General features: G+C 35.9%; 1 protein-coding gene across 12 annotated transcripts in view; it reads left to right on the top strand.

Annotated features, from left to right (window-relative positions):
- Positions 1 to 26,884, top strand: part of MCTP1 (multiple C2 and transmembrane domain containing 1) — a 464,000-nt gene extending 437,116 nt beyond the window's left edge. For all 12 annotated transcript variants that reach the window (XM_023523311.1, XM_023523308.1, XM_023523343.1 and 9 more), the window contains 4 exons: positions 11,241 to 11,350; positions 13,898 to 14,007; positions 22,204 to 22,301; positions 23,211 to 26,884. In XM_023523311.1, the coding sequence (XP_023379079.1) occupies positions 11,241 to 11,350; positions 13,898 to 14,007; positions 22,204 to 22,301; positions 23,211 to 23,282 (390 nt within the window). In that variant the 3' untranslated portion in view covers positions 23,283 to 26,884. The remainder of the gene's footprint in view (positions 1 to 11,240; positions 11,351 to 13,897; positions 14,008 to 22,203; positions 22,302 to 23,210) is intronic.
- Positions 26,885 to 27,912: the final 1,028 nt, after the last annotated feature.

Here is a 27,912-nt window from a genome sequence, read left to right as displayed (position 1 = left end):
CCCCCTCGTTCCCCCCCACCCACCTCTTTGCCTTCCCCTTTCTTCCTCCCTTTCCTCATGCACCTCCCACCTTTCTGGGGGTATTCTCCGACAGTGCCTAGGTGCTGGGTCTCCTCTGTGGTTCAGCTCCCCACCAGACAGAGATAGCCCCTCCTCCATAATTGCAAATACTGCTAAGCAGCCCTGCCCATGGCTCCAGTTTCTGCCACAGTCAATTTGTGTCTAGCATCTGGGCCCCAGAAAACACCCTCTGCCTCTGGTAGAGACTTCCTGCACTGCTAACGTCTTTCATTCCATTTGATTCTCAGTTCTTCCATCACCAGTGTTGCCACTTCACTGCGTTAAATTTGTTTATTTGAAATATGTAGAGTAGTTTCTATTTTTCTGACTAAAACTGCTTCCAAAGATGAAGTTCATCCTCAGAGCTGCCCTTCCCAACCACTGGTCTTGAGTCTCTTCATTGCGCTTTTTACTTTCTGCTATTTTTCTTCTTTGTTTACTTATGTTTGTTTGGTGCTGTCTTGTTCATCACTATATTCCCAGAGCCTAGAATAGTTTGATATGTAGTTGGCATTCAATAAATATTTATTGAATAAATTAATAAAAAGAATGGACTGAGACTGGGCTAAACAGAATACTGCTCAAATGAGGAGGTGATGTGAATGAAGTGAATGATAATCGGGCCTCTAAGTACAAACTCCAGGATAAAGAAAGGAAAATAAGAGAAATTAGGCATCAAAGGAAAATGTTACCCTTTAAGGAAAAAATAATAATTAGAGGGAGAAGGAAACATTTATTTAATGTCTACTAATGTGCCAGTTGCTTTATATACATACTTCATTCTGTTCCCATGTCAACACTGTCAGGTAGGCAATATCTCCATCTTATTGATGGGGAAACTGAGAATCTGAGAGGTTAAGTAACTCATACAACATCACACAGCTGTAAAACATACAGCGGGATTCAAGCCCACAACATCCATCTGCTTGATTAGGGCCAGCCCACAAAGTACATCATAGTCTCAATTTATGCCCATCCTACTTTGTTTTAAACGCAGAAATTTAAATGCATATATATATAAACCAGCTATTTCTGAAGCACTTATTTTATCCAATTAAACCAATGGCCATCTCCAATTTGAGATATATTTTCAAATTGATTCCCAAGTTTTTATCGCCCTTCCCACTCCCTTCCTCCGCTGCTCAAACTGAAAGACAGACTGTGATCCACATGGCTAAGTAAATAACAATATTGCTGTCAGCTCCGTAAGGTGGGCCTTTGTGTTTTCTTCCAGGCTGACATCAGACTAAGCCTGTTTTAGCATGATTTAGTCTGAAGTAAGGAAGGGGTTTAGGGAATAGGCCCACCCCATATATCAGCAGCATCCCACAGAGCATGAAGTTGTTATCCAGGTATGCACTCCATGTGGCATCAATACAGAAAGATGGTGTAGTTATCTTCAAATTTGCTGGGCCCTTCATTTGTTCCAACATCACCCTTGTTTTGTTAATTTCATTGGCGAGCCCTATTATCTTCTTAACGTAGACACTTGAGTTCTCAATCTTGCCCTTGATTTTCTACACTATGCCAAGGTCTGAAAATGGTAGATGATGTTATATTAGGCAGTCTATAGGGAAACCGAGGGAGGAAAGCCCAAAATGGTAGAGCAAATTGTTTTTTTCCTAATGCTAATTTCTCCTGTTTGGTTGATTCAGGTCAGGCCATTAACACAACTTTGACATTGCTTTTTCTCTGATCTGTTCTTCAGAATTTTCTCTATTCCCAAACATCTTGCTCTCAGAGCATTGAAAACTTACAGCAAACAAACAAATCATGGATATTAAATAGCAATAAAACTGTTGTTGGCTTCATGTAAAAAATATTATCCAGTATTTAAATGGCGATTATTTCCAGAAACTTGGCAATTGTAACCATACAAATGATGAAATTGATTCCAGTCACAGTCCATCTTTGTTTGGAAAGGAAATACCAGTAGTGTTTGAAAAATGGATTATTAAAGACCCTGGTTTGCTGAAGGTGGCTCATATGTTCTGTTTGCTAACACAGCATCTTGTTGGAGAAAAAGAAATAATAAGTGCAGCTTTTTCCTACCCCAGATTATTTTCACTACAGATCTTTAGAGCAGGAAATAAAAAACAGCTAATGGTTCATGGGGCATGTGGAATTAGTTTAAGCAGAGCAGAGCCCTGGTCCTGCTGACCGCCTCCTCTTTCCTGTGCTGTTTTGTCTATGCCGGCCTTAGAATATGTCAACAAATCTCTTTTAAGCTCAGATGGGAAGAAAGGATGGTGATTCTCTCTCTGTAAGGGAGTAATTTACAACAGATGTGCTATTTTAGAAAGGTACAAGTTTGTCTTGTAAAATATTTGTAAAGAAAAATAGCCTCCGGATTTCACAAAGTAATCCTTACTTGGTTTTGGAAATGTCACAAAGAGCATTGTTTTTGTAATACTAATATGATTCTTTTCTCACACAATTTGATTATAACTCAAGATTAGTTTTTTGGGAAGAGCCAAGTTTAAATATCTAAAACAATGTAGTGAAGAGATACCATATGTGACTTGATGGCTTTTGACAATGACCTGAAAGGAGCCCAGTTTCAGTCATGAGATGTTGGTTAAAGTCCCGGGAACTCTTGTTAACTCTTAATGAGATCTTAACTTCTCCAAATCTTAGTGTCCTTATCTGTAAAATGGGGAAGCCACCTGCCCTTACAATCCAAGTGGGAAGATAAGTAAAAAAATGCTGTATAAACCATAAAGTCCTATACAAAGATAAATGGGTAAATGATTATTTTAATAACAAATCTCTTAAAAAAAAAAAAATCTTTGTGGGTTCCACGCCTTCATGTATATGCCTTTTTGTATTTATAATAAAAGGAATCTCTTTTTTTTTTTTTTGAGTTAAAACTGTACTAGTGAGTAGATTAGCAACAAAGCTTGTGCTGTTTAAGATTAAACAATAAATTCTGGCCCTGTCTCAGCCACAAGGCTTGTTGAAGAACAAATCTCTGGTTCTAATGAGAAATTTTACCTGCATAGGCACTGCCATTCTAAAACCACAGAATAAAAAGGTATGTGCCTTACATGAGTGTGACTAGCATTGGCCTATGGAAAATGTGTAACTTCCAGTGGGGAATACTATCAACAGGAACTTTCTGCTCATTTTTCAAATCCCATATATCAGATAAGAACAGATGTGTTTGGAGGCACCTACAAAGACAGAGCCTAGACTAGGGTAGAAGTTTGAACTGGGATGTTAGGCAACTGGTATTCGGTTTCCTCATGTAGGGAATGAGAATAATAATGATACCTGCCCCTCTTGTGTGACTATCGTAATGATCATGTAAAATGACACATCAGATAATCTAAGATGGTATTACATGACAGGTTATGCAAACATAAAATAATATTCCTGAGTATGCCATAAATAAAGGGAAATTCTGCCATCTTTAATAAAATTTAGCATTTAGAAGTTTTATAGTATTTCCTTTTTCACTCTCTTCAGATTGTTAATGACTAATAGCACTTCCTATGTCCCAGACATTTGTGATAAATGCTTTAAATGAATTAAACTCATTTAATTTTATAACCATTACAAACGTAGGTTCCATTATCATTCCCATTTCACAGATGAAGATAAGTAAATTGCTCAAAATCACATAGCTAAGGAAATAATGGAGGTGGGATTAGAACCACTTAGTAATAGAGCCAGTTAGTCAAAAATTTAGTCATCCTTATAAATAATATTGGGGTTATCTAGAAAAAGAGAGTGCTCATAGCTTTCTCTAAACTCTCAGCTGCCCTCTCAGAACTGCATTTGAACTCCAACCATATTAAAAAACACATCTGAAAATGAAATTAACGATTTTTCAGAAGTTTTTAAAAACACATACACACAACTTGTTTATTAGAAGTCGAGATAAAGAAAAGCTAGCCTAGCATCTGCTATTGGGATTCAGAAATAAGTTGGGTGCTTGTGTTCTCTATTATCACTCAGGCTTCAACTATGGAACCCATAGAAAGAGCAGGAGAAATCCCATCCCCCACCCCCCCAGCTTTCAGATGGCTCTGAAGGACAGATACTGTTCCACATCCCTTGTTATCTTCTCTGAAAAATGGCTAACGGGTAACCAGGAGGGATTTTAGGACACATCTTAGTTAACCTTTTTCTTTATTTTAAAATGAAGTCTAAGGACAGACAGTGTGGACAGGATAAAGTGGACTTATCTAAGGCCACCTTATTACTGAGAGTGCATTCACATTTTCAGAATGGTTCCACAATCCGTTCATTTTGATGTCACCAAAAAACCCCTTGAGGCATACAGATTCCTATCTCAACCTTTGTATTGTCCTGGGTGAAAGTATCCTTTGTCTCTTATTTTCCTCTCTGGTTATTTGGAAAGAGCAGCCTCAGAGCTTCTGTTGTGGCTTCTATCAAGGTTAGCCTGGAGCCAGGCCTACGGGCCCTTTCACTTGAGAGTCCTTCCCAAGCAGAAAGTCTCCTGGGACCAAAGCTGAGATGGGATAATCTATAAAGCTACTCTCTGGAAAATGCACTTCCTGCCTGCTGGCAAGATTAAGTCAAAAGTTTCGATATTGATATATAGTCCTAATCTTTTAAGAGCTTTCAAGTACTAGCAGGACAGTTAAAAAGCATTTTCTTAAATCATTGGGAAAACGGAGACTTGCAAGTCACTTTGGGCCTACCTGACATGGGGGCTTGAGTAGCAAGAAATTTGGAGAAATTTGGTTCCAGGGAACTCCCCACCACTGCAAGAGGTATATATCCTCATCCAAGGACGCTTTCCATAAGATTTATTTACATTTATATTTAACAAAAATGAAATATTTCATGTACAGCCTTTATAAATAATAATTATTTTTGCTTAATTAGATGTTAACGAGGTTAGTTAACAAGTTTTGTTTATGCCTCGGCTTTGTCATTTTTGTTTCTGATCCAAAGATATTTTCCTTCCTTTCCCCAAACTCTGTGTCTCTTCATCCTCCTTCAATCCCTGGAGAGTCTCTTCTGCAAGTTTTCTTCTCCCCAGTTCCCTCTCCCTTCTCTCTTCACATTCTCTCAGGCTCCTCCTCTTTTTCTCTTTCTTCTGCTTTTCAGTTATCTAACTCTTCCCTCCCTTTCTTCCATTCTTTCATGGCTTTCAGAGTAACCCTTTCTAGTGCCGGCTGCCATTTTAAAAATCCCTTTACATTGCCTAGCCCAGGGGACATTTCTCTCTTGAAATTTTTGTTACTTTATAATCACCTTTAAAATTACATGCAAAATGTATAACATTCAACTAACAAAGGCAAGGCACAACTAAATGTGATTAAAAATTGCATTGAAGAAAATGAAAATAAAAAGCATAGGGCTACCTTGCAACGGAGGAAACAAAAAATTAAGACCAGGTAAATGCTCATTCTGCACAAAACGTGCAGAATCAGCAGAAGCGGGGAAAAGATCTTTTCAATTTCACATTATAAAGAATCAGCCATCATTTTCTAAAATGGAATCTGACAAGTTAACACTATGTCATCTGGAGCAAAACTAAACATGCATGAAAGGTTTCATATATTTGGGAATTCTAATATTTCAAAATTTTGTTTTTAATATAAAGAAAAATAGTCATTTTAATTACTATCCAGTTTTATTGCTACTACTAATAGTGATAATTATACAGTTTATTTATACCAAGCATTTGTACTAAGAGCTCTACGTGTCTTATTTTAGTCCTCTTTATAACTCTGAAATGTAGATGTTGAGAACTGTTTCATTTTTTAAGAAAAAAATATACTGTTTTGAATGGTGTCCATCTGTCCTCTAACCTGAAATATATGTCAGAATCCTTTAATGTCTCAATGGAGGGTTCCTGTTTTTAAGGCTGATATCAGGAAAAGAGCCAAGGCACCAAGTAACCTGGGTAAAATTTTATATTAAGAACTGAGTAAAACACTGAGAATGAGACTCTGTAGCCAAGGGTTTCTGTGAATTGCTAAGCTTCTCTCTGTGAGAATTTCAGTATTCTAGATTTCAGGCTGAAACACAGTTTTCTATATCCGAAAAAGAAGACACGTCGGCACAGAGAAAACATTTTATCACTTTGTGAGACATTATTCAATTTATACCTTTTAGTGAATATATTTTCCATAGGTTAGAAGTATAAATCTGAGATGAAGTCCGTTTTGCAGGGCATGTTACCAAGTGAACTAAGTTGTGTACCAAAACTATCTTTAGCACAAAAAATAAATCACTTGAAATATAAACATATTCCAAACACGACTGTACACTTTGTGCTATGCGAGGCTATATTTACTCACAGAAGAGCTATAGTCAATAGTAAACTATACAATTGTATCTCATAGCAAATACCAATCTTATTACTCACCTTTTGCCAGCATAGTAAGACTTTAAAGGAAAAGCAAAATTAGATCAAGATCAGCTCTTTGGGGTGGCAAATCTGAATGCTTCCTCCAGGAAATAATAAGTAAAGTGAACATATGCCTTGGTTTGCCAAGTCAGTTCTATTTTATGTTCACTTAATGTAAGATTTAACCCCCATCCCCCACCTCCATGTACTCTTAAGACAATCTCACCCTAGAAAGTGAAATAACATGAAACTCTATGTTAGTATTTCAAGCAAACATATTCTACATACCTGCTGTGATTGATGCAGCACAGGTGTTCAACATATTCATTTTCTGTGTCAACAGGGCTGACAATGACCACTTTGGCAGGGCCCCTAGTATATTCGAGACCGTGGCAGGATGCACTGGATGCATGAGGAGTCCGATCCCATAATATACATTCTAACACCTATCACATTGGCTTCTTGTTTCCATTCAAACCCAATCAAGTAATGGGGGCACTTGTCATTTTGGTGTGCAAGTCAATAAATAGGACTCTTTAAATATGTAAGTTTCTCCTATTGATTGTTAGGTCTTTAGATTTTCCAAAATATCTATCTCAAAGTAAGGAAGTAGATACTTCTTTGGAAAAAATCTAGTTAACTTTCTGCTGTGATACGTGATAGTAAAGTAGGTGAATATAAAAGAATCACTGTACTTCATGTTTGCAGTTATTGATGTTTTATGGACTATTTAAAATATAACAAGATTTTTAAAAATTATATAGAATCATTAGAAAAAGTTGTACAATATAAATCTCACATGTTCTCAGATTTATAGTTATAGCTCTTTTATGGCTAATTTTTTTTTTTTTACATCTTCAAAAAAAACCCCTTAATAATGCATTAAAAAAAAAAATCTGTGTCGCTACCAAGCCTTTGGATGATTGATATTTCTTTCATCCTTGCTGGTTTATAAAGGAAAGCAAAAACGACAATAAAAGAAATGTACCAATTTATTCTCTACTAATAAAGTATTGAACATTAGTGAAAAAAGTATGAAATATATAAATGCAACACAGAGCAATTCCATTACCCATTGCAGTTTTGGGTCATATACTATATATAAAGAGTAATTACTTCATTGGTTGGAGACCACAGTGGAGGAATATAGAATTTGATGAAAGAGATTTTAAAATAAAACTTTTATCCCAAAGCATTTGCTTTTCAAAAGTTTGCCAACATTACAGACCATCTTATTTTGTTTTTTGGTGGACAGGTGTCAGGGGTGAGAGGTGGGGTGAGAGTGCAGAAAAAAAACAAAGAAAATTAAGACCGAGTGTATTTTTAAAACTCTTTAGCCAATAATCATACATCAGCACTTAGATTTTAATGTATCTACTAAAAAGTCTTTGTAGATGCCTTAAGAAACATATCTTATTTATGAAGGTCCTTTAATATTTGCATGCTGCATTATTGAAATTAAATCTGGTGGTTTCTAACACATCTTTCACTTCCTACTTTTGAATGAAATTTTCAGATTTCATTTTCTTGCTGATCACGATGTTTACAATATGTTTCTAAATGTTTTTCAGTCTTGTTTAACTCACAGGGATTCTGAGCCTTTGGAGTAGAATGGAAAAGTCACATGGTATATTATAGAGGGAACAGACTGGCCAGTTATAATCCTAACCTAAGCTCTGTCACTTTTCTCTGAGCCTCAGTTTCCTCTGCTGTAGTATGAAGAAAAATATATCATAAGACGGTTGTGTGGATTAAACGTGCTATGTGAAAAGCACTTTGTAATGCTCAATGAGTGTCTATATTCTCCTTCCTTCTAAAAAGAATGTAAGCTAGGTATAATAATATAAAAAATGCATTAAGAAAAAACCATGTAAAACCATGCTCAATGAGTACTAATTCATTTATTTCTTCTACCCATGTTCCTTTAATGATATCGGAGAATCTGATTATAAAAGTAAATTAAAACATATTAATTGCAAAGAATGTGAATATTACAAGTATGAAGATAAACTTCCATTACTTTTAATATTTTGACACATTCCCTTCACCTTTTTTCCAACCTAATTTCAAGTTAAGCTTATACTCTATCGCATTTACTTCTTGCTTTCTAAATTTATTAGATAAGCATTTTTGTTTTCTTTAAATGTTCTTTTTAATATTTCGTGATCTCATAAGTCTATAAATTATACCATGTTAGTGATATTTTTCTTTTTGTTGTTATAAATCAAACTGCAATATGTATTTTTCAAATGCTTATTGAATATATTGGAAATCCTATCTCTTAATTTGTCATATTTATTACTAATTGTTTCCCACCACCCTTTATATTTAGGCTTTTTAACATCTTTTTAATTTTATATAACTTTTGCTATTAGTTTTCTTTTGTGATTTCCTTTACTGCTTGTATGTTTAGAAAGTTCTTTCCTATTCCAAGGTCAGTAAATGACAATGCTATATTTTCTTGTTTTTATAATTCATTTTTAGTTTTTTGCTTTTTAATCTAGAACGTATTTGGGGCTATCTCTTTAAGGTAGATGCTGAGGTAGATTTGGGCTATCTCAAATAGATTTGAGATTATATGAAGGCAGAATTTAACATAATTTTCCCCAAATAGTTAACCCAATTAACCAGTAACATAATACTTCCTTATTTATGATAGCAGTTTATCATACATCAATCTCTCTTTAAATGCTCATCTTTCTTATTTTAATTACTTAAATGTCTGGGACAATAAATGCCTTCTCATTATTTCTCTTTTACAAAAATTTCTTGATTATACTCATTCATTCTTCCAAACAAATTTTAAAATCACTTTAACAAATTCTCCCCATTTCACTCCATTCCAGACACATTAAAATTTGCTTGAATTGCATTAAACCTATACATTTAACTAAAAAAAAAAAAAAAAATCTTTTAATATTCGGTGTCCCAATACAGAAACACAACATATGTATTTTCTTTGTTTAGCTTCTGTACATTTCTTGTTAAGGTTATGCCTAAATATGTTACTTATTTCATTGTTATTATGAAGAAAATATTTTGCACATAATTTCAAACTGGTAAGACATTATTCTCAATGAGCTTTCATTGTGTAAGCAACCAGCATGCTTCAACTCCAGCTTGATTTATTCTGTATGTCGAAAAATATTTATAAGGACACTTGGCCTAATAGACATGAAAGAACTTAGCTGGTGCTTAAGAGAGAACACTGAAGGCCATGGCGATGATTAGGTGACCAACTTTGTATAAGAGGAACTAAAAGGAGCCACTGGTAATCCATTTTATTCTGAAGTGCAAAAGTACTTAGATGAAATGAATGCATTTTGTTTAATTACTGGGGAGGGAAAAGAGACAAAAAATTGCATCCATGTCTGTAATAAGCGAGGACAAGTTTTGAAGATAGTGGGGACTCCAAGAGTATGCAATTTTCCTTACACTTTGAGCCTTATGCATCTAATCTACCTCACTGTCTGCAGTCCATTTCAGCATAAGCAAGGTACCTCCCATAGGAATTAAATTTAAACTGAAGGCGCTAAGTAACTGGTATCTGAAAATCATATTATAAAACTGGTCTCCATGTATGTCCTCAGTGCCACTTTTACCCTTTTGTCTTTGGAGGCTGCACACACACCTGTCATTCACTTGCCCTTGGTTTCTAAGGTGGCAGGATGCCAGCCTTAGCCAAGTGTTCACAGTGCAGAGTGCTTTAGACTCTTCTGAAATGGAAGTCAGTATGTAAATGTGCAACATGACGACATTATTATTCTAGCTTCCTGGCTGCTTTCAGCAAGCACTGACTGCCACATGAGGTCTCAAGTGTTCTGGCACAGTACACAAGTGTTCAAAAGAAGTTAAAGTAATGAAATTGGATCTACATTTCCATAGACATTCAAGCTGGCATGGAGGAATGGAGTCATGGAATCAGGATTGGATGGTCTCCACCAAACAGCCTAGGCAAGTGCCTGTGATGCCAGGCTACTAAGCAGAATTTTCAATCGTGAAAGGCCACCACCGTTTCTTCCTCTGGGTCTAAAATTACAAAATGTGCACACTTCCCCAGGCTCACACCACTCTCTGGGTGCTTTATGCTCAATCCCCATCCACCTGTTCCTGGAGCACACCAGCTTTGCTTAAATCCAGAACAAGTTTTAAAATGAAGAATTAAGTACAAAGAGGGGAAAAATGTTTAGATTCAACCCTAATACAGCATATGCGACTATATTATGAAGTCTGTGACTATTATTCTAAAGAAGGGGACCAGGCTTGATGTGTATCTCATCTATCCAAGGTAATATTCAGGGAGCGTCTACTTAACGGATTTCAGTTGACCTTCTCGTTTTTTTGCAGTTTTCATTGCTCACAGGTCTTCTCATGTGCCCAGCATTCTCTGCTGTTGAAATATCTGGAGCCAAGACCAAACATTAAGTGTGTGGGTGGTATTGTCAAAAATCTGGGTCTGCTTAGTAGCAAGTCATGGTGACTCCAAGGTCAGTGCAGATTCTGGATTTGGTCATTCCGAGATATGACCTTTACAGTTTTCTTGGCCGAAATGTTTGTTCGCAAGGGCATGAGCAACAGAATTTGAGTCTCATGCTTTGCAGCCACCTTTGTACTAGCACAGGACCATGATGCTGGCTACTCTTCCTCCTCCACCTCCCTTCATATCTTGAAATTCTCATGGGCTCTGTGTATCCATTTATATTTATGTTTATATAAAAATATGTGTGTGTGTGTGTGTATGCAGACATGAAGTTTATTTAAGTTTAAAAGTATAAGAAGGACAATTCAAAGAATTCAAGCACTGAAAAATACCATTACTCATACAGAACCTCTCTTTATTATATTTTAGGACAGTGAAAAAAAGGGATTTATAAATAAAATTTATGCCATCCAGGAGGTATGCATCAGTGTCCAGAACATCCTAGATGAAGTGGCTTCCTTTGGCGAAAGGATAAAGAAGTAAGTGATGCTGATATGTGAGTTCTGGCCATCTGTGGGACAGTGTCCATTTGTTTCTCAGAGGGTGAAATGCCACATTCTTTTGGCAGGGGACACTCCTTCTGGGTGATCTATTGCTTGGTTTCATCATTGTTTACTTTGTTTCTGCCAGACTTTGGTTTTACGAAAGTTCTGTCAATTTCCTTCCTGAAATTTAGAACATATTGGTTGGAAAGAAGTCATACTTGTAGCTTTGAAGAAATAACACCGTCCTAAATTTTAGCACATTTTCACAGTGAAAGACTTTGTTCTTTAACAGAACATGGAATTGTGATAGAAAGATATAAACCAAGCAAAATTAGAATTTCAGGTAATCAAGACACCCTACATTTTATTATTGGTTAAGTTATAGTTTCATCAAGTACTCTAAAATTTTAAAAAATCATATATAGCATCCTGTAAAAATATTCTTTCAAATTTGTATATTTAATTAGCTGAGATCATTATAGATGAAATAAACTAATGCTATCATTTAAAAATGCAAACTTTTATAATTTTAAAAAGAATTTCCTTTCCTTAATTTTCTAAAATAAGGAAATATAGCTTCATTGAGATCTAATGCAAAATTAAGAAACTTACAATCTTAAGTTTATTACTTGTGTTTTACTTAAAATAATTTTATTCACTAATACTTTTTAAAACAACTGTTTAATTATAAAAACAATAAGGTGATTTACAGTTGATTATCAGTAAAAAAAATATACTACTAAACTGAAAAAATTGGCCTACATAATGACTGCTAAATGGTCTATTTACAAGGGGGCGTTGTACATCCAGATAAGCCTACATTTTCCTAGTTTCATATATCTATTGTTTATTTTTCATAAACAAAAGTGTTCTGTAGATGTAGATCCTTGCATAGAATTTGAAAGTGGTAAATTATTTAAACTATAGGTGCGAGTCATTCATCTAGTGCTTTTCATGTTTCAAGGGATAATGAATTTTATTTTGTATAATTTTTGTTTAATACATTTCCACATACGCATAGATGCTGAGTTTCCACTTTCTCATACTAGACAGAACAACCACTTTCTCCCAAGTGAGCCTGTAAGCAACCTTCAGTCTCAGACTTCTGAAGATTGATTCCCACTTTTTCTTCTTCTCTATGTTTTTCCTATCTCTAAGGATGTTCTCCACACCTTCCCTATTCACAGAAGCACAGGGTAAAGTCCTAAATGGGGCATTTCCCTACTGAGTGTTGTCCTTTTTCTGAAGTATACTGGGTGTTGCTACCTGACAGAAGCAGCTAATTTATACCAGAAGATCCTGGATCAGCTCTGAGGTCAGGCTAGTGATGCCTGAGGAGAAGAGGCGTCTTTGTAACTCTGGGTGGTAGGAGACCTCAGAACAGGTGCTTGGCTGGAAAACATCATGTCCAGTTGAAGGATATGACCAGATCCTGGCTGTGGACCAGCGTTGGGGAAAACTGCATTTTATAGACCTTTCCATAGGTAAAGACAGAGATATAGATATAAGTACAGGCTGACATATAGGAACATGGCATAGGATCTAGTCTTGTAGGAGCCATCTTTTCTGCACAACAATTTTTTGAATACTGAAAAAGAGAAATTCCCCTGGGGTCACATGGGATAAAATTTATCCAGGAAGCAGATTCAGAAGGAATCTTTAAGTACAAGTGAAAAGCCTCTATAATTACCACATCTTGTTACTATTTAATCATTCCAGAACTTTCTTGAACTGCGTCTCTTTGTGGGGGGAGGGGGAGATCATATTCTAGATTTAGTTCTATAATGCATTGTAGAAAGAGAAAAGGGCAATCTTTCCCCTCTGACATTAGCTACACTGGTAAGGATTCTTTGACATTTATCCTTCCAAGAAGAGAACGAACACAGGGAACCCTTCAGTGAGGCTGCCCAGAAGGGTTTTCTAAGAGCCAGTGCCCTCGTACATGGAATGGTGTGATGGATGGCTCTGAGCTAAGCCACAGGAAAGCAAGCAGACCCTCAGCCTTCTGTTCTCTCCATAAGTGGGCAGAAGCAAGGGAAGCACAGGTGCCAGCAAGGGAGGGAATTCATGATTCTTTACCTGGCAATAGCTATAGGATGCTCACTCTGGCTATGGGAGGATAAAGACAAAGACAGAAAAGCCAGACCCTAAGAATTAGTGAAAACAAGACAACCAGATGGATCCAACTTTGGCTCTTTTACTAAAACAAAACAAAAAACCCAAAAAACATTTTTAGGGAACATTTGACCTAGAGAGACGTAAAAAGCAAGCCATATGCCACAAAGCTAAGGAATAATTTCTGTGTTATGCTGAGGCACAGTACAGGGAAGAAAACATCTTAATAGTCATCCTTTAGTGGATGAAAAACTGCCCTGGACAAACGTTATCCCAAGTGAACATAATGTTCATTACCAGGAAGTTAAAATAAAAAATACGAACATTTATCTACATCATGTACAATTTCATATTTTCCTGAAGTGTCTTGGGGCCTTTCTAAGTTATAAGAAATGCCGATTGCTGATGTGTTCATTTCTCATTCAGTACTTTCAACTGGACCGTCCCATTCTTAAGCTGGCTGGCTATTGTAGCCCTCTGTATGTTCACAGTCATCCTGTACTTCATTCCATTGAGATACATTGTCCTTGTCTGGGGTAAGTAAAGCCTTTTTTTAAACTGTCTTAGCTGCTAAAAACAAACTATTTTTAAGGGATGAGTTATACTGTCAGTAGTTCCCTATATTTATGGTCATGAAGCTACTCCATGATGAAAAGAGACAGGTTGGTTAAAAATCGCAACAGTATAAAGATTTAGGTCTACCTGCAAAATGCATTTTTCTTATCTGGCACCATAAGCTCCATCATACTATAAACATAGTTGTACAGATTCTTCATATATCAAAGTGTAGCTTCGTCTAGATATGACTCTGATTTACTTTCACTACTTATATGTAAACAGAGGCATTTCAACCCATATGGTACATTTAAGACAATATGCTTTTGTGCTGTGGTGCTTTATCTTGTGGAAGTGTCTGTAAACAGGTACTATATATGGCCTCCTGTTTAAGAGGTCACCTTAAGGATGCAGGAAAAGAATCCTTGGCATTGACAGGCCGCTTAAGAACAAGAAACCTGCTTTATGTGTATGAAATAAGAATGCTTCTGCAAAAACCCTCTTTAAACGTGATATTTCGGAGTCTTAATATTTAATGCACTTATGCTGCATGCCAACAGTTCCCAAGTACCTAGACTCTATTGAGGTGGTAGTTTCAGCATTCTTCATAGTTTTGTGGGGTTTTTTTCCCCTTATCTGACAAAATTCTTGGTTTAGAAAATTTAATTCTCAGTCTCCATGATTACATATAAAACTATGACATTAATTATATATATATCTTTTTTGTTTTTATATATATCTCAAAATAATTATATATATTTTTGTTTGTTTATGCGTGCGCGCGCGCGCGCACACACACACACACACACACACACATCTATATCTCTCGAAATAAACAAGACTGGGTAGAAGTAGAATTCTCCACTTGCCCCTGGCCTGCATACACCTAAGACAGTTAAACCCATACAAAATGCAAAGAACCAAAATGGGTCTTAATTCCAGAAAACATGTGCTTACACTAAAGCAAAGAGAACAAAACGTCCTATTCTCGTCTTTTTAAGGCGTTAAAGAAATATGCTGGAACAAAATGAGAAGGGTTGATGTCTTCAAGCCCTCTGGTTTAAAAATTCCTATCTTCCTATTCTTTTTGGCCTATCTTGTCATATCGTGAGTGAGAGCTTTTGAACCCCTTACCCTCACTGTCATTACCTTTACATCTTAGGGAGAGAGGATGGGGGGAATAGTGATTATTTTTTCCTTTCTTTATTTTATAGTTTAAAGAAATGGTTTCAACTAAGACAGTACTTTCACTGTACTAGGGCATTTTCGTGTTGTTTCTCTATTGTATGTTCAAGCCCTGATTTTTCTTTCCTTCCTCTGATATTTAAAACAGATGCTGTTTTATTGAAGGAATTAGGGTAAGGCATTAGGTGTGACTGTTTATTACCTCTAACCTACCTGGGTTCAGACCTGCCATCTCAGTTATGATAGGAGGTAAATCTGATTTCATTTCCCCAGGTTCTCAGAAACTGGATCCCATGGTGGACATCTGGCTATGTCACCTGGGGTAGCCTTACTGGCTAGCTGTCTTAAACATAATTTTTAGAGAACGCGTTTAGGCCTCTTGTTTCATCCAATAAAGTAAAACAAGAACAGTGCTCCTTTAGTGGTAGGTGACCGATGAAATATTCACCAGAATTACAAGATGGGTTTCACGCAAGAACAGAGAAACCAAAATTATGATTGCAGAAGAAAATTTTCTGCTGAACTCCCTGAAGAAGAGACAAGATGCTCTAGTTTATGACCCACTTTTTACCAGTCTGTTGATTTCATATAAAGCTGTTATATATTTTTATATGTATCTCCTTGGTCATTTAAGTGCAATATACATTTAAGAGAATAGACTTATCCCATTGTAATTCTACATTATAAAACAGAATATGTAGAATAGATACTTCTAGTTTTATACAATATTTTGACATTTCTGTCTCATTAAATTGTTTGCATAATGGCTCCAATTTCATCTGCATTTGCCCCTTATTCGTATTTGCTCTTCAGGTAGTACAGAGGATTAACTGTTGAATAATGTAGTATGGGTAGATATTGCTCATCTCTAACGGTTCTTGGCTGTTCTAATCTAAGAAGTGATCCAAGTAAGTCAATCACGGCAGCATCTTTTGCAAGCATTAAATGTAAATTTCTTGTAATTTAAAAGGAAAATTGGTTTCTAAAAATCTCAATGCCAGAGATGTAGAAATGGAAACATTTTTATTTTATGATAGAACTTTTAAGATTTACTCTTTTAGCAACTTTCAAATATGTAATACAGTACTATTAACAATAGTCACCATGCTGTTCATTACATCTCCATAACTAGAAATTTGTACCTTTTGACCTCCTCCACCTACCACTTTGGTAATCACCAATCTGTTCTCTATATCTTTTTTTGTTTGTTTTTTAAATTCCATGTGCAAATAAGATCATACCATATTTGGTTTTTTGACTTAAGTCACTTAAGACAATACTGTCAAGGTCCATCCATACAGACACAAGTCTCTCTCTCTCTCTATATATATATATGGACTATATATGAATGGATAAAGAAAATGTGATATATATATATGGAATATATACATATATCACATTTATATATGGTGTGTGTGTATATATATATATACATCTCACATTTTCTTTATCCATTCATCCAGTGGTGGACACTTTGGTTTCCAAGTCTTGGCTATTATAAATAATGCTGAAAGAACATGGGGATGCAAATATCTTTTCGAGTTACTGTTTTCTTCAGATAAATACCCAGAAGTGAAATTGCTTGATATGGTAGTTCCATTTTTAATTTTTTTGAGGACCCTCCATGCTATTTTTCATAGTGGCTGTACGAATTTACATTCTCACCTAAGAGTGCACGAAGATTCCTTTTTTCACATCCTCGCCAACACTTTTTTGTCTTTTTTGTAACAGCCATTCTAACAGTTGTGAGGTGATATGTCCTAATAGTTTTGATCTGCATTTCCCTTAGTAATGAGCATATTTTTATGTACCTGTTAGCCATCTGTATCTCTTTTTTGTAAAAATGTTTGTTCAGATTTTCTGTCCATTTTTAATTGTCTGTTTTATTGCTATTGAGTTGTTTGAGTTCTTTATACATTTTGGATGTCAGCCCCTAATAAGATACTTGGTTTGTAAGTATTTTCTCCCATTCAGTAGGTTGCCTTTTCATTGTTTATGGTTTCCTTTGTTGTGCAGACGAATTTTAATTTGATGTAGCCCAACTGGTTTATTTTTGCTTTTGGTGTCAAGGAGCTTACCACCTAAGAGTTTTATGGTTTCAGGTCTTAAAGTCAAGTCTATAATCCATTTGCAGTTGCTTTACGCATTTGGTGTAGGATAGTGATCCAGTTTCATTCTTTTGCATGTGGCTGTCCAGTTTTCCACCATTTATTGAAGAGACTGTCCTTTCCCCCATTGTTTATTCATGGCTTTAGGATTAGCAAATGAATCTTTCACATAAAGGCTCGGTTTTTTTCAAACAATTGTTTCTGTGCAGTGCCTGGGGATGGGTGAATCTGCCTGAATCCTTTAAGAGCCCTCTCTCAGTACTTATGGCCCTTGGGTCTTGTCGACCCAAGCCCAGGTAGTTTTCAAAGCCAGATATTTTGGAGTTTGTCTCTCAGGTGCAAGTCTTAAAAGTTGGGGTGCCTAATATGCGGTATGAACTCTTTGCTCCTCAGGAAGAAGCTCTCGGTTTATTTCCTCCCACTTGTGGGTCACCATGCCAGGAGTAGGGTTTATGGCTAGAATGCATTTCAGCCTCTCCTACCTACTTTGCTATGGCTTTTTCCACATTTGCCTGATGTGAAGGATTTGCTCAGTTATTTTTCAGATCTTTTTTTTAGCAGAAATTGTTCCATGTGTAGCTATAGGAGGTAAATTTAGGCTCTTCCTACATCACTGTCTTGAACTACCTTCAAGAAGTAAATCCAGACATAAAACCAGGGCACCAGATTTGTGTAAAAGCTCCCTTTGGGAAGATATGGTGCTCTGGAGTATGGCAGAGGGATGGCGTGATGATGGTGCCAACTGACTGGAGCAAGGCACATGGACAGCACACAGATGGTGACTGCTGGGAAAGAAAAAAAAGGTGCTGCCAGCTGGAAACAGGCAGATAAGTCAAAGCCCATCCCTGGAAAGCACCCCAGCAGGCCCCTGACTGTGTGTCAAATCAGATGCCCGTCTCTTAGGACTATGTTCCAAGACAAACAAATGAGCCTCTGCCACACAAAGTCTGGGTGTCCCTCGATAGGCTGCTTCTATACTGGGCCCTGGGGCAGGTGAGTACAAGTGCATGAGCCCTTTAAGAACTATTTCTCAGACTGCTACAGTCTTGTGGGTCTCGTGGATCTCGTGAATGTGTGTCCTATTGGTTTTCAAAAGTAAGTATTTTCAGAAAAATAGACCAATTTTGAGAGCCCAGAAATAAACCCAAACATATATGGTGAAGTAATATTTGACAAGGGAGCCAAAAATACTTAATGGGGAAAAAACAGTCTCTGCAGGAAATGGTGCTAGGAAAACTGGATGGTCATAGGTAGGAGAATGAAACTTGATCGCTATCTTATGCCACTCACAAAAAAAAATAACTCAAAATGAATTATATTTAAATATGAGACTGGAAACCATGAAACTTCTAGAAGAGAACAGGAAAAAAGTTCATTGACATGGGTCCTGGTAATGATTTGGAATCACACCTACAGCAAAAGCAACGATAAAATGGTAGGACTATATCAAACTCAAAAGCTTTTGCACAGCAAAAGAAACCATCAACAGAGTGAAAAGACAACCTGTGGAATAGGAAGAAATATTTGCAAACCATAAATCTGATAAGTGGTTAGTATCCAAAATGTATAAAGAACTCATACGACTCAATAGCAAAAAACCTGAATAGACATTTTTCTGAAAGACATATACAAATGGCCACAGGTACATGAAAAGGTGTTCAACAACACTAGTCATGAGAGAGATGCAAATTAAAACCACAGTGAGATATCACTTTACACAGTCAGTATGGATGTTGTCACAATGACAAGAAATAACAAATGCTAGTATAGATATGGAGAAAAGTGCACTGTTGGTGGATTGTAAATTGGTACAGCCACTATGGAAAACCGTATGGAAGTTCTTCAAAAAATTAAAAAGGGAGCTATCATATAATCTAGTCATTCCACTTCCAATGGAAATGAACACACTAACTTGAAAAAATATCTGCCCACCCCCATGTTCATAGCATCATTTACAATAGCCAAAAAAATGGAAACAACCTATCAATTGATAAAGTAGTATATATATGTGTGTGTGTGTGTGTGTATGTATATTTTTCAGCCATACAAAATGAGGAAGTCCTCGCATCTGTGACAATATTGGATGGACCTTGAAGGCATTTTGCTAAGTGAAATAAATCAGAAAGACATACTTGTATGAGCTCACATATCTAAAAAAGAACAAAAAAGACGTCTGGTTAAGATGTCAGTTAGTAAACCTGTACTCCTCCTCCTATGACTACATCCAAATTACAAATAAATTGTAGAACAACCATCATTGAGAACCACCTAAAGATTGGCTGAACAGAACAATATCCTATAACTAAGGATATAAAGAAGCCACGATGAGACTGGTAGGATGGGTGGAGATGCAGAATGTGCAGGTCCCACACTCACGGTATGGTGATAAAGAATCAGGAGGTATATCTCAGCTGAGGAGGTCTTCTCTGAGGAGGGAGGGGTCCAACCCCCACACCTGGCTCCCCAGCCTGGGGTACCAGTACCCGGAAGGAGTGCTCATAACATCTGGCTGTGGAAACCAGTAGAGAGTGCATCTAGGTAAGATGGATAGTAAACTGTCCATCTAGTAAACTGTCATCACTCTTACTTTTTTGGATATGTCTCCTCAGACAAGGTAAACAAAAGAAAAAATAAACAAATGGGACTATATCAAATGAGTTTTTGCACTGGAAAGGAAACCATCAACAAAACAAAAACAATGTACTTAAGGAGTTATATCCAAAATATATAAGGAACTATTACAAATTAACAGCCCCCCCCACCAAAAAAAAAAAAATCTGATTAAAAAATGGGCAGAGGGCCTGAATAGACATTTCTCCAAAAAGGACATACAGATAGCCAACAGAGATATGAAGACATTCAAGGTCACTATTCATCAGAGAAATGCAAATGAAAACCACAAGGAGATATCAAATCACCCCTGTCAGAATGGCTATCAATAAATCCACAAGTGTTGGCAAGGATGTGGAGAAAAGGCAACCCTCGTGCACAGTTAGTGGGACTGTAAATTGGTGCAGCCACTATGGAAAACAGTTTGGAGGTTCCTCAAAAAATTAAAAATAGAACTACCATTTGACCCAACAATTCCAGTTCTGGGTATTTATCCAAAGAAATCCAAAATACTAATTCAGAAAGAAATGTTCACTGCAGTGTTATTTACAATAGCCAAGATATGGTAGCTACCCGAGTGTCAATAGATAAAAGAGAAGCTATGGTACATATATACAACAGAATATTACTCAGCCATAAAACAGAATAAAATCTTGCCATTTGTGAAAACATGGAGGGTTATTATACTAAGTGAAGTAAGTAACTTATATGTACAATCTTAAAACCAAAATAAACAACAGAAACAAACTCATAAGATATAGAACAAACTGCATATTGCCAGATGGGAAGGGGTTTAGGCAGATGGGTGAAAAGGTGACGAGATGAAGCACAAACTAGCAGTTATAAAGTCACGGGGCCATAAAGTATAGCTTAAGGAATAGAGTCAATAATATTGTAATGACTACGTATGGTGTCAGATGGGTCCAAGACTCATCGGGGTGCTCACTTCTGAAGTTACATAAATGTCTAATCGCTATGTTGTACACCCGAAACTAATATAATGTATGTCAACTGTATTAAAAAAAAACACCAAACGAAAAATAGATATTTGTGGCTATCAGAGGAAGGCAGTGGTACACAAAAACATCAGTTACAAAGTAAGTACCAGGATGTGATGTACAACATGATGGCTAGTTAACACTGCTGTCTGTCACACAGGAAAGTTAAGAGAACAGATCCTAAGTGTTCTCATCACAAAAAATTTTTTTTCTTTCCTTTTTGCCTCTATGTGAGATGACTATGGTGGTAATCATTTCACAATATATGTAAATCAAACCATGGTGTACACCTTAAGCTTATATAGTGAAGAATGCCAATTATTCTCAATAAGACAAAAAAGATGTTTTGGGGGGCTTATCCCTCAAGTGTAAGTCTTAAAAGTTGGGGGTGCCTGATGTGGGGTTCAAATCCTTTGCTCCTCAAGGAGCTCTGGATTTGGAGTTCCCGCCAGACTGTGGTTGCTGCACTGGGGCTGGGCTTTGTTTCAAGACTGGGTCCTGGCCTCTCCTACCTGCTTCAGTGTATGCCTTCTCTTACTTGCCTGATGTGCAGTCATCACTCAGCCAGGTTCTAGAGTGTTTTCAGAGAAAATCGTTCCATAAACAGCTGTAGATGTGGTCTGTTCAAGGGAGGAGATAGTTTTAGGATCCTTTTATTGTGCTATCTTCAAAGTTTTTTTTTTTTTAAGCTGGTGGTAAATCCTTTCTTATTTTAGGTCTTTAAAACATAAAATCAAGGTCATGTTTCTTTTAAACATTTAGCTTGCAAAATAGCAATACCCCCACATACCACACACAACTAAAAAAAAAAAAAAAGTACCTTTTGAAAAAGAGAAAACCAGTAAATTAGACTTCTTGCCTTAAAAACAAACCCAATCCAAAATGTAGGGAGACAAGTTTCAACACAGATGGAACACTAAAGCAAAGCTTCTAACTACTGTAACACTGAAGGGGAAAGCAAGATAGGGTCATTTGCTCATTCTTGCTATGTGCTTTTTGTTTCCCAGATAGAAAGTCTTTTTTCTGTGAAGGAAGCTGCTAAAGTAAGAGAGAAAAAAAAAACCAGCCATTGAGTTGGGAAGGAGGGAGGAAGGGGACTAAAGAAGGAAAGAGGACAGGAAGTAAGGCGGGGGAGAAAACTGGGGTTACTGATTCATTCAGTCAAGGCTAAAGGGGCTCAAGCTAGATTTTCAAATTACTTCAATACTTTTGCCAGAAATGTATTTCTATAATTCCAAACTTTGGGGATTACAATAATGTTTGATCTATTTTTCAGGCATCAATAAATTTACAAAAAAGCTACGGTGTCCCTATGCAATCGATAACAATGAACTACTTGACTTCCTTTCTAGAGTCCCTTCAGATATACAAGTGGTATGTAGATGTCATTATTATTACTACTATTTTAGTGTAGCACTGGTTTTTAACTTTTATATTCTTTTAATTTCAAAGGTTTTAGAAGAGACAGGTCAAGTTAATAAAGCCTGTAGCAGATTTTGCCACTCAAATTTAGCCCACTTGGGGTGCTAACCAAGAACTTATAGATAAGAATGGAGCATGAGGGGCGGGGGATATTTCAAAAAGAACCTGCCAGAGCTGTCAGGGACAATCCTCCTCCCAGGAAGGTTCCACTGGAATCTGTGAAGGGAGGAAATAGGAAATATTAAATGATAAAAGCAAAGTGTGCCATTTTGCATAATTTGCACAAATTAAGTGAGTTTTAAAGATGCATATTTTGGAGATCAGTGGTGGGGGAATGAAGACTGGGATACATCTCAATCTTTTTAAATACTTTGATGTTAATGCCATTAATCAACTATTTTCAGTGTAAAATGAGAAATGTTTTTATCAAAATCTTGAAGGTGGGTTACAGTGATACCTTTTTCCTTTGTTTCAGTTGAGTTTTTGATTTGGTATCAGACATGAGTGGGGTGGATGGAGATTAAGCCTATATTATACAAACAATAAATTGCAAAGAACTGTTATCTGTCCCTTCAGAATAAATGGAGATGGTTTTGTTTTCAGTGTAATGTCTTACGGACAGTGAAGACCCCAGTCTGTTACCAGAGTTCTCATCAGAGCTCTCATGTAGTTTCTGGCAGGATTTCCCTTCAGACTCTTACTGTATCATTCTATTGTTCTCTGCAGCTAGGATGCAGATCTCATACAGCTTCTAGAGTGAGCACTTCTTCCCCCTTAAGCAGTCTTTCATTTCTTTGCTTTTCCTTCCTTTGCCAGAAAGTAGCCACCTGACCAGTCTTTCTCTGAACTCTGTTTAAACAGGTGCAATACCAAGAACTGAAACCAGATCCCTCTCATAGCCCATGTAAAAGGAAGAAAAACAATCTTGGCTAGCTAGCTCCCGGCACTGAGAAGACCAGCATCTGTTTGGGAAGATAAAAGAAAAAGCCTTCAAGCCTCAGCAGTGTTTCCTTTCTTTCTGCTTTTTATTTATTTTGCCTTTTTATCGTGGTGAAGAGAATTTGTAAATAGTGTACAAGGACATTTGTCTTTGAAAATGTACTTCCATTTACAGAATCAATTTGATAAAGGTTTAGTTATTGCTGTGTGAAAGCCTCGTTAGGTGTGACTAATAATGTAACACATTGGAACAACATATGTAAGAATGGTTAACACTGGGAAATACAAACTTCTCTAATTACAAGTGGAAGGGGCAGATCAGATTAAGTGCTTAGCTATGCTCTGATTAAATCTACGTAAAATGTAAATGTCCATTTGATTTTAGTTTTTTTTTAATGTGATTTTTTTATCTGAAAGTAATCCATTACAATTTTCTATGTTTTATACATTTCAAAAGGGAGGGGGAGTCCCAAAACGTGAATAATGGAACAGGTGCATTTCAATTTAACATAAATTCTGACTTCAGATCCCAATGTTTATTCCTGAGCAAATAATTTAGGCATGACTAGGCTGATTTTCAGCTAATGAGTAAAAGTACATTCACCCCTCAAAACAATCTTCTACACTCTAAAAACCTACAAAGAAAACTTCCAGACCTTCTATCATTCCATCTAAAACCTTAAATCTCTACAGGATTACACATAAATACTGCCAGGTTTATAAATGATTGCCTATCTGAATTTTTATACCTACTATTTTAATTTGTACCAACTGAGCAAATTAGCAAAATTTCAGTAGTCAAACATACTAGCAAACTAAATCCACATTGCTTTTGGTGTCAGATTACACCTCTGTGAATCTAAAAATATTTAATACTCAAGTGTTCTCAGAGAAAAGTATCTGCTTTCTCATTAGGTTACTCAAATGCTTTAATGCCTACTAGGATTTTTGTTATTAATGTGAATTTTAATGTAGAGGAGAATGCAATGTGCTAAGTGACATGCCAGTGTTTCATTACATTCATTTATAGAAATAATCATTCTTGATAATATGAATGCATGAAAACTTATTTTGTAAAATAAACTGCTTATGGGGAAGGGGAGTTTGCCTTTAAAAATGTTTCACTACTTACTATAGAATCTATACTTAAAAATCGCATTCTCAAGATTTATGGTAGTTTTTGTACCTAACTCCCTGTTATATCAAGGGAGCATACCTCTGGAAAGAGAGAGAATTTGGTGAGAATGTCTTACACTTCCCCAGACTTGGTAGGGGATTAAGCTTGGTTGAAATTGCTACAATGTTTTGCACTATTTTATTAATAATATACTGGGATAGAGTGAAGGTGGGGGTTATGCTGGAAAATGTAGAAAAACCAGAAGCAAGAAATATATATTTCACTCTAGACTCTTTAAAATAAATTTAATCTCATCAAAGCTGATTTTTAAAGTATTTTTATTTTAAAGCTATGTTGTTAAATACTATTTCTTATGATAGAACTATTTTAATCTGTTTATACACTATGGTTGAAAGAATGCCAATTAAATTCCCTTTCTACAGAAAGGCTTTGACCTCAATATGCTCTATTTAGTGCATCATGTTTGTAATGACATGCTTATATCCACATACCGTCACTGTTTCTTGCTAAGATGTAATATTCCATGAAGTTAATGTAACTACAGAAAGTTTGATAGGATAATTTGTTTGAAATAACTTCTGATTACATCTTGTCTGAGATTTATGTTCCACGCCGACAGTGTCTACTCAAATGTCTACAGGCCTGATATTCTATAACCTCATGTACCTAATAGATAGTAACCATTAACAGATGGCTTATTTCTGTTTCGTTCTATGAAGTTTCACATGTTTAGTTCGATGGTAATGTTGACTATACATTCACTGCATTAAACACAAAAAAAAACCCTTTTCTAAGTATAATCAGTACTCTTTTTCTTTTTTTAGTGGTTGAGAGAGGAGTAATGGACGATTGTGTGTATAATCTTATTAATGACACTTCTCTTAAACTCATGTTTGGTTTGGACAAACAAGGCTTTCCCTGAAACCTTTTGACTGTTGTAGAAAACTTAATACCTTAAAAGGCGTGACTATCCAATGAAGCTGATGAGTAAGAACTATCCTGAGACATGAAAATGATATTCAGAGGGCTCTTCATTGCTTTTAAGAAACAACTAAATTCACAGGTTGAAAACAAGAGGCTAGCTAATAGAATTTTAACTATTTCTTTCTCCTGTGTGAGGGGTTTACAAATCTATTTAACTTTAGTTTTGAGAGATTTGCCATGTAAGTATTTCAAGATACTTTACTTAACAGGCTGGAAGTCTAATACCTATTTGGACTGCTAAATACAGTAGTCACATGAACTGCTAAATATATTCCTTAGTATCTTAGTAAATTCATTGAAGGTCATTCATATTCTAAACTATGATAATTCATAAGAAATGCATATCTTAAAATTTTTTCATCTATAAAAAGAACTTAGTACTTCTTGTTCATTTTGGTACTGTTCCACAGACTCAAACTGATAGATTCTGTAGGGATTCCAAATTATTTTTGAAGCATTCCATGCACAAGGAAGATCTGAAATGATTTCTTTAAATGCCTTTGTGTTGTACTATAGTTCTTGAGTAACTATCCTGTCATAAGCAACAGTCAAACCAATGATAGTATATTAAAATCAAATCTGGAACCAAAGTATAGGGAGAGCAAAATTTAACTGACGTATTTCTTAAAGTATCTTTTACAGAATTTTATCCTATATTTAAAAGTGAATATTCAATAATAAACTCTCTTATCCAGGGACTATATTAACACCCCCACCCCCTCATTTTGATCTCAATATCCAAATGACCCTAATGCTCTTGTATTATCGAGTCATATTCAGAGGCTTTAATTTCAGTTTATACATTTGTTAAAATGTACCCAAATGTTTATTTTTGAGTTTTGTACTTAGCATTACAAAGAAACCAAAAAATATATATATAAGGTAGTTGATGCTCCAGAAATACAAGACAGGCACCATTATACTTCTTACAAAAGCCTCAGGTATTAAATTAATGCATATTTAAATTCTGAGACTTTAAATGTCAACTGTAAGTGTGTGTGTGTGTGTGTGTGTATGTGTACAGATGCCTATTAATTTGTTTGATTAGAGTATCTAGAATCAGCCTTTCTAATTGCTCAGTCAAGTATGAATTAAAACCACATAAAAAATAATGTAATGAATACTTACAATAGTGTTGTTCCTTTCAATTATAATTCTCTTTCCCAGGATGACTGGTATAACTCACTGAAAGAAAAAAAAAAACTTTTGGTTACCTCTTACACCTCAGTTTCTACATTTGTACAGTGGCATTCACATCATAAGACTTATTACTACAGCTGAATCTCTGAGATTTTAGAAATATCAAGGAAAGTCTCCCATTATGTAAGACTATCATGCAATTAACCATTAAATGCCCAAAGTGGTTACATGCTATAAGAACAACACTGTGAAAGGTTTGCTAAAATTTAATTATATCTGCTTTTCCAAGGGGATTTGGGTTAAGCGCAAACAAAATAAAAATAAAAAATCATCAAATATGTAATTAGTCTCAAATGAGTTTTAATTTATTTGGATCTTCCTTCACATTCTAAACTAACAACAAAAATGTGTTCTATGCACAAGCAATAGTTTTGTAGATAGGTTTTTTAATTTACATTATGGTTGTGTCTCCAAATGTCACTGAAAAATTATGAGACTCCGTTTTTAAAAAAGTAACCAAATGGCACTGCTCTAGTAAATTAACAGTGTTACTCTATTAAATTGAAAGCTTTGTATTAAGACAGAAATAGTTATGAAAGTAGCTTGCCAAAATTTTTTCAGTTTGTAGTAAAATAAAATTGCAACATATTTCTCCCCTGCTATAGATTTTTCAATATTCCTTCCAAAGAGAAAAGGAGTGACCAACCTGAGTTAATGAACAAACCTGCAGACCATCTCTTATTTTCTTGGGAGGAATGCATCTGAGGAGATCTTGAGAACTGGCTGAGTGGGGTTGTTGCTGCTGCTAGTGAGGCAAGATGGTAACAGAGGCTCAGTTCCATTTTCTGCTCAAAGACAAGCTTCAAAATGACGAGTCAACTTGAGGCATTTAATTTTGCCACAGTTCAAATGGTAACAAGTTTAAGGGAAATATTAACTGCATAAAGTTCATACCTGGCCCCAACCATTTAATTGTCTCTGGATTACTGGAGAAACACCTGCAATTAACAGTTGAGAGAAATTATAGAGACAGCTGGACCATAGAATAAAGGTGAGGGGAAGGAAATGCTAATATTTGTCCCAACTTCAGAGATCTTTTAATAAAGCTATTCAGAGGACTGGGAACTCCATCATTTCCACAAAACATTCTTCCTTTATACAGCAGTAATTATAACTGTAAGTCAAAATGTAACTTGAAAATAATTTATTGGTGTCAAGAACTAATCAACTTTTAGAAAAATCTAATGAAGATTTAAGTGTCTATTTTCGATTATACAGAGGGATAACGTTTGTGATTTGTTGTCTTTGTTGTATAAAGGAGGTAACTAACCTAAGTTCTGATTAAACCTTACACAATGGCTT

The sequence above is a fragment of the Pteropus vampyrus genome, unplaced genomic scaffold (genome assembly GCF_000151845.1).
Source record: "Pteropus vampyrus isolate Shadow unplaced genomic scaffold, Pvam_2.0 Scaffold11, whole genome shotgun sequence".
Lineage (NCBI taxonomy): Eukaryota > Metazoa > Chordata > Mammalia > Chiroptera > Pteropodidae > Pteropus > Pteropus vampyrus.
Note: the sequence above shows the minus strand (reverse complement) of the source record. Positions and strands in the feature narration are given on the sequence as shown.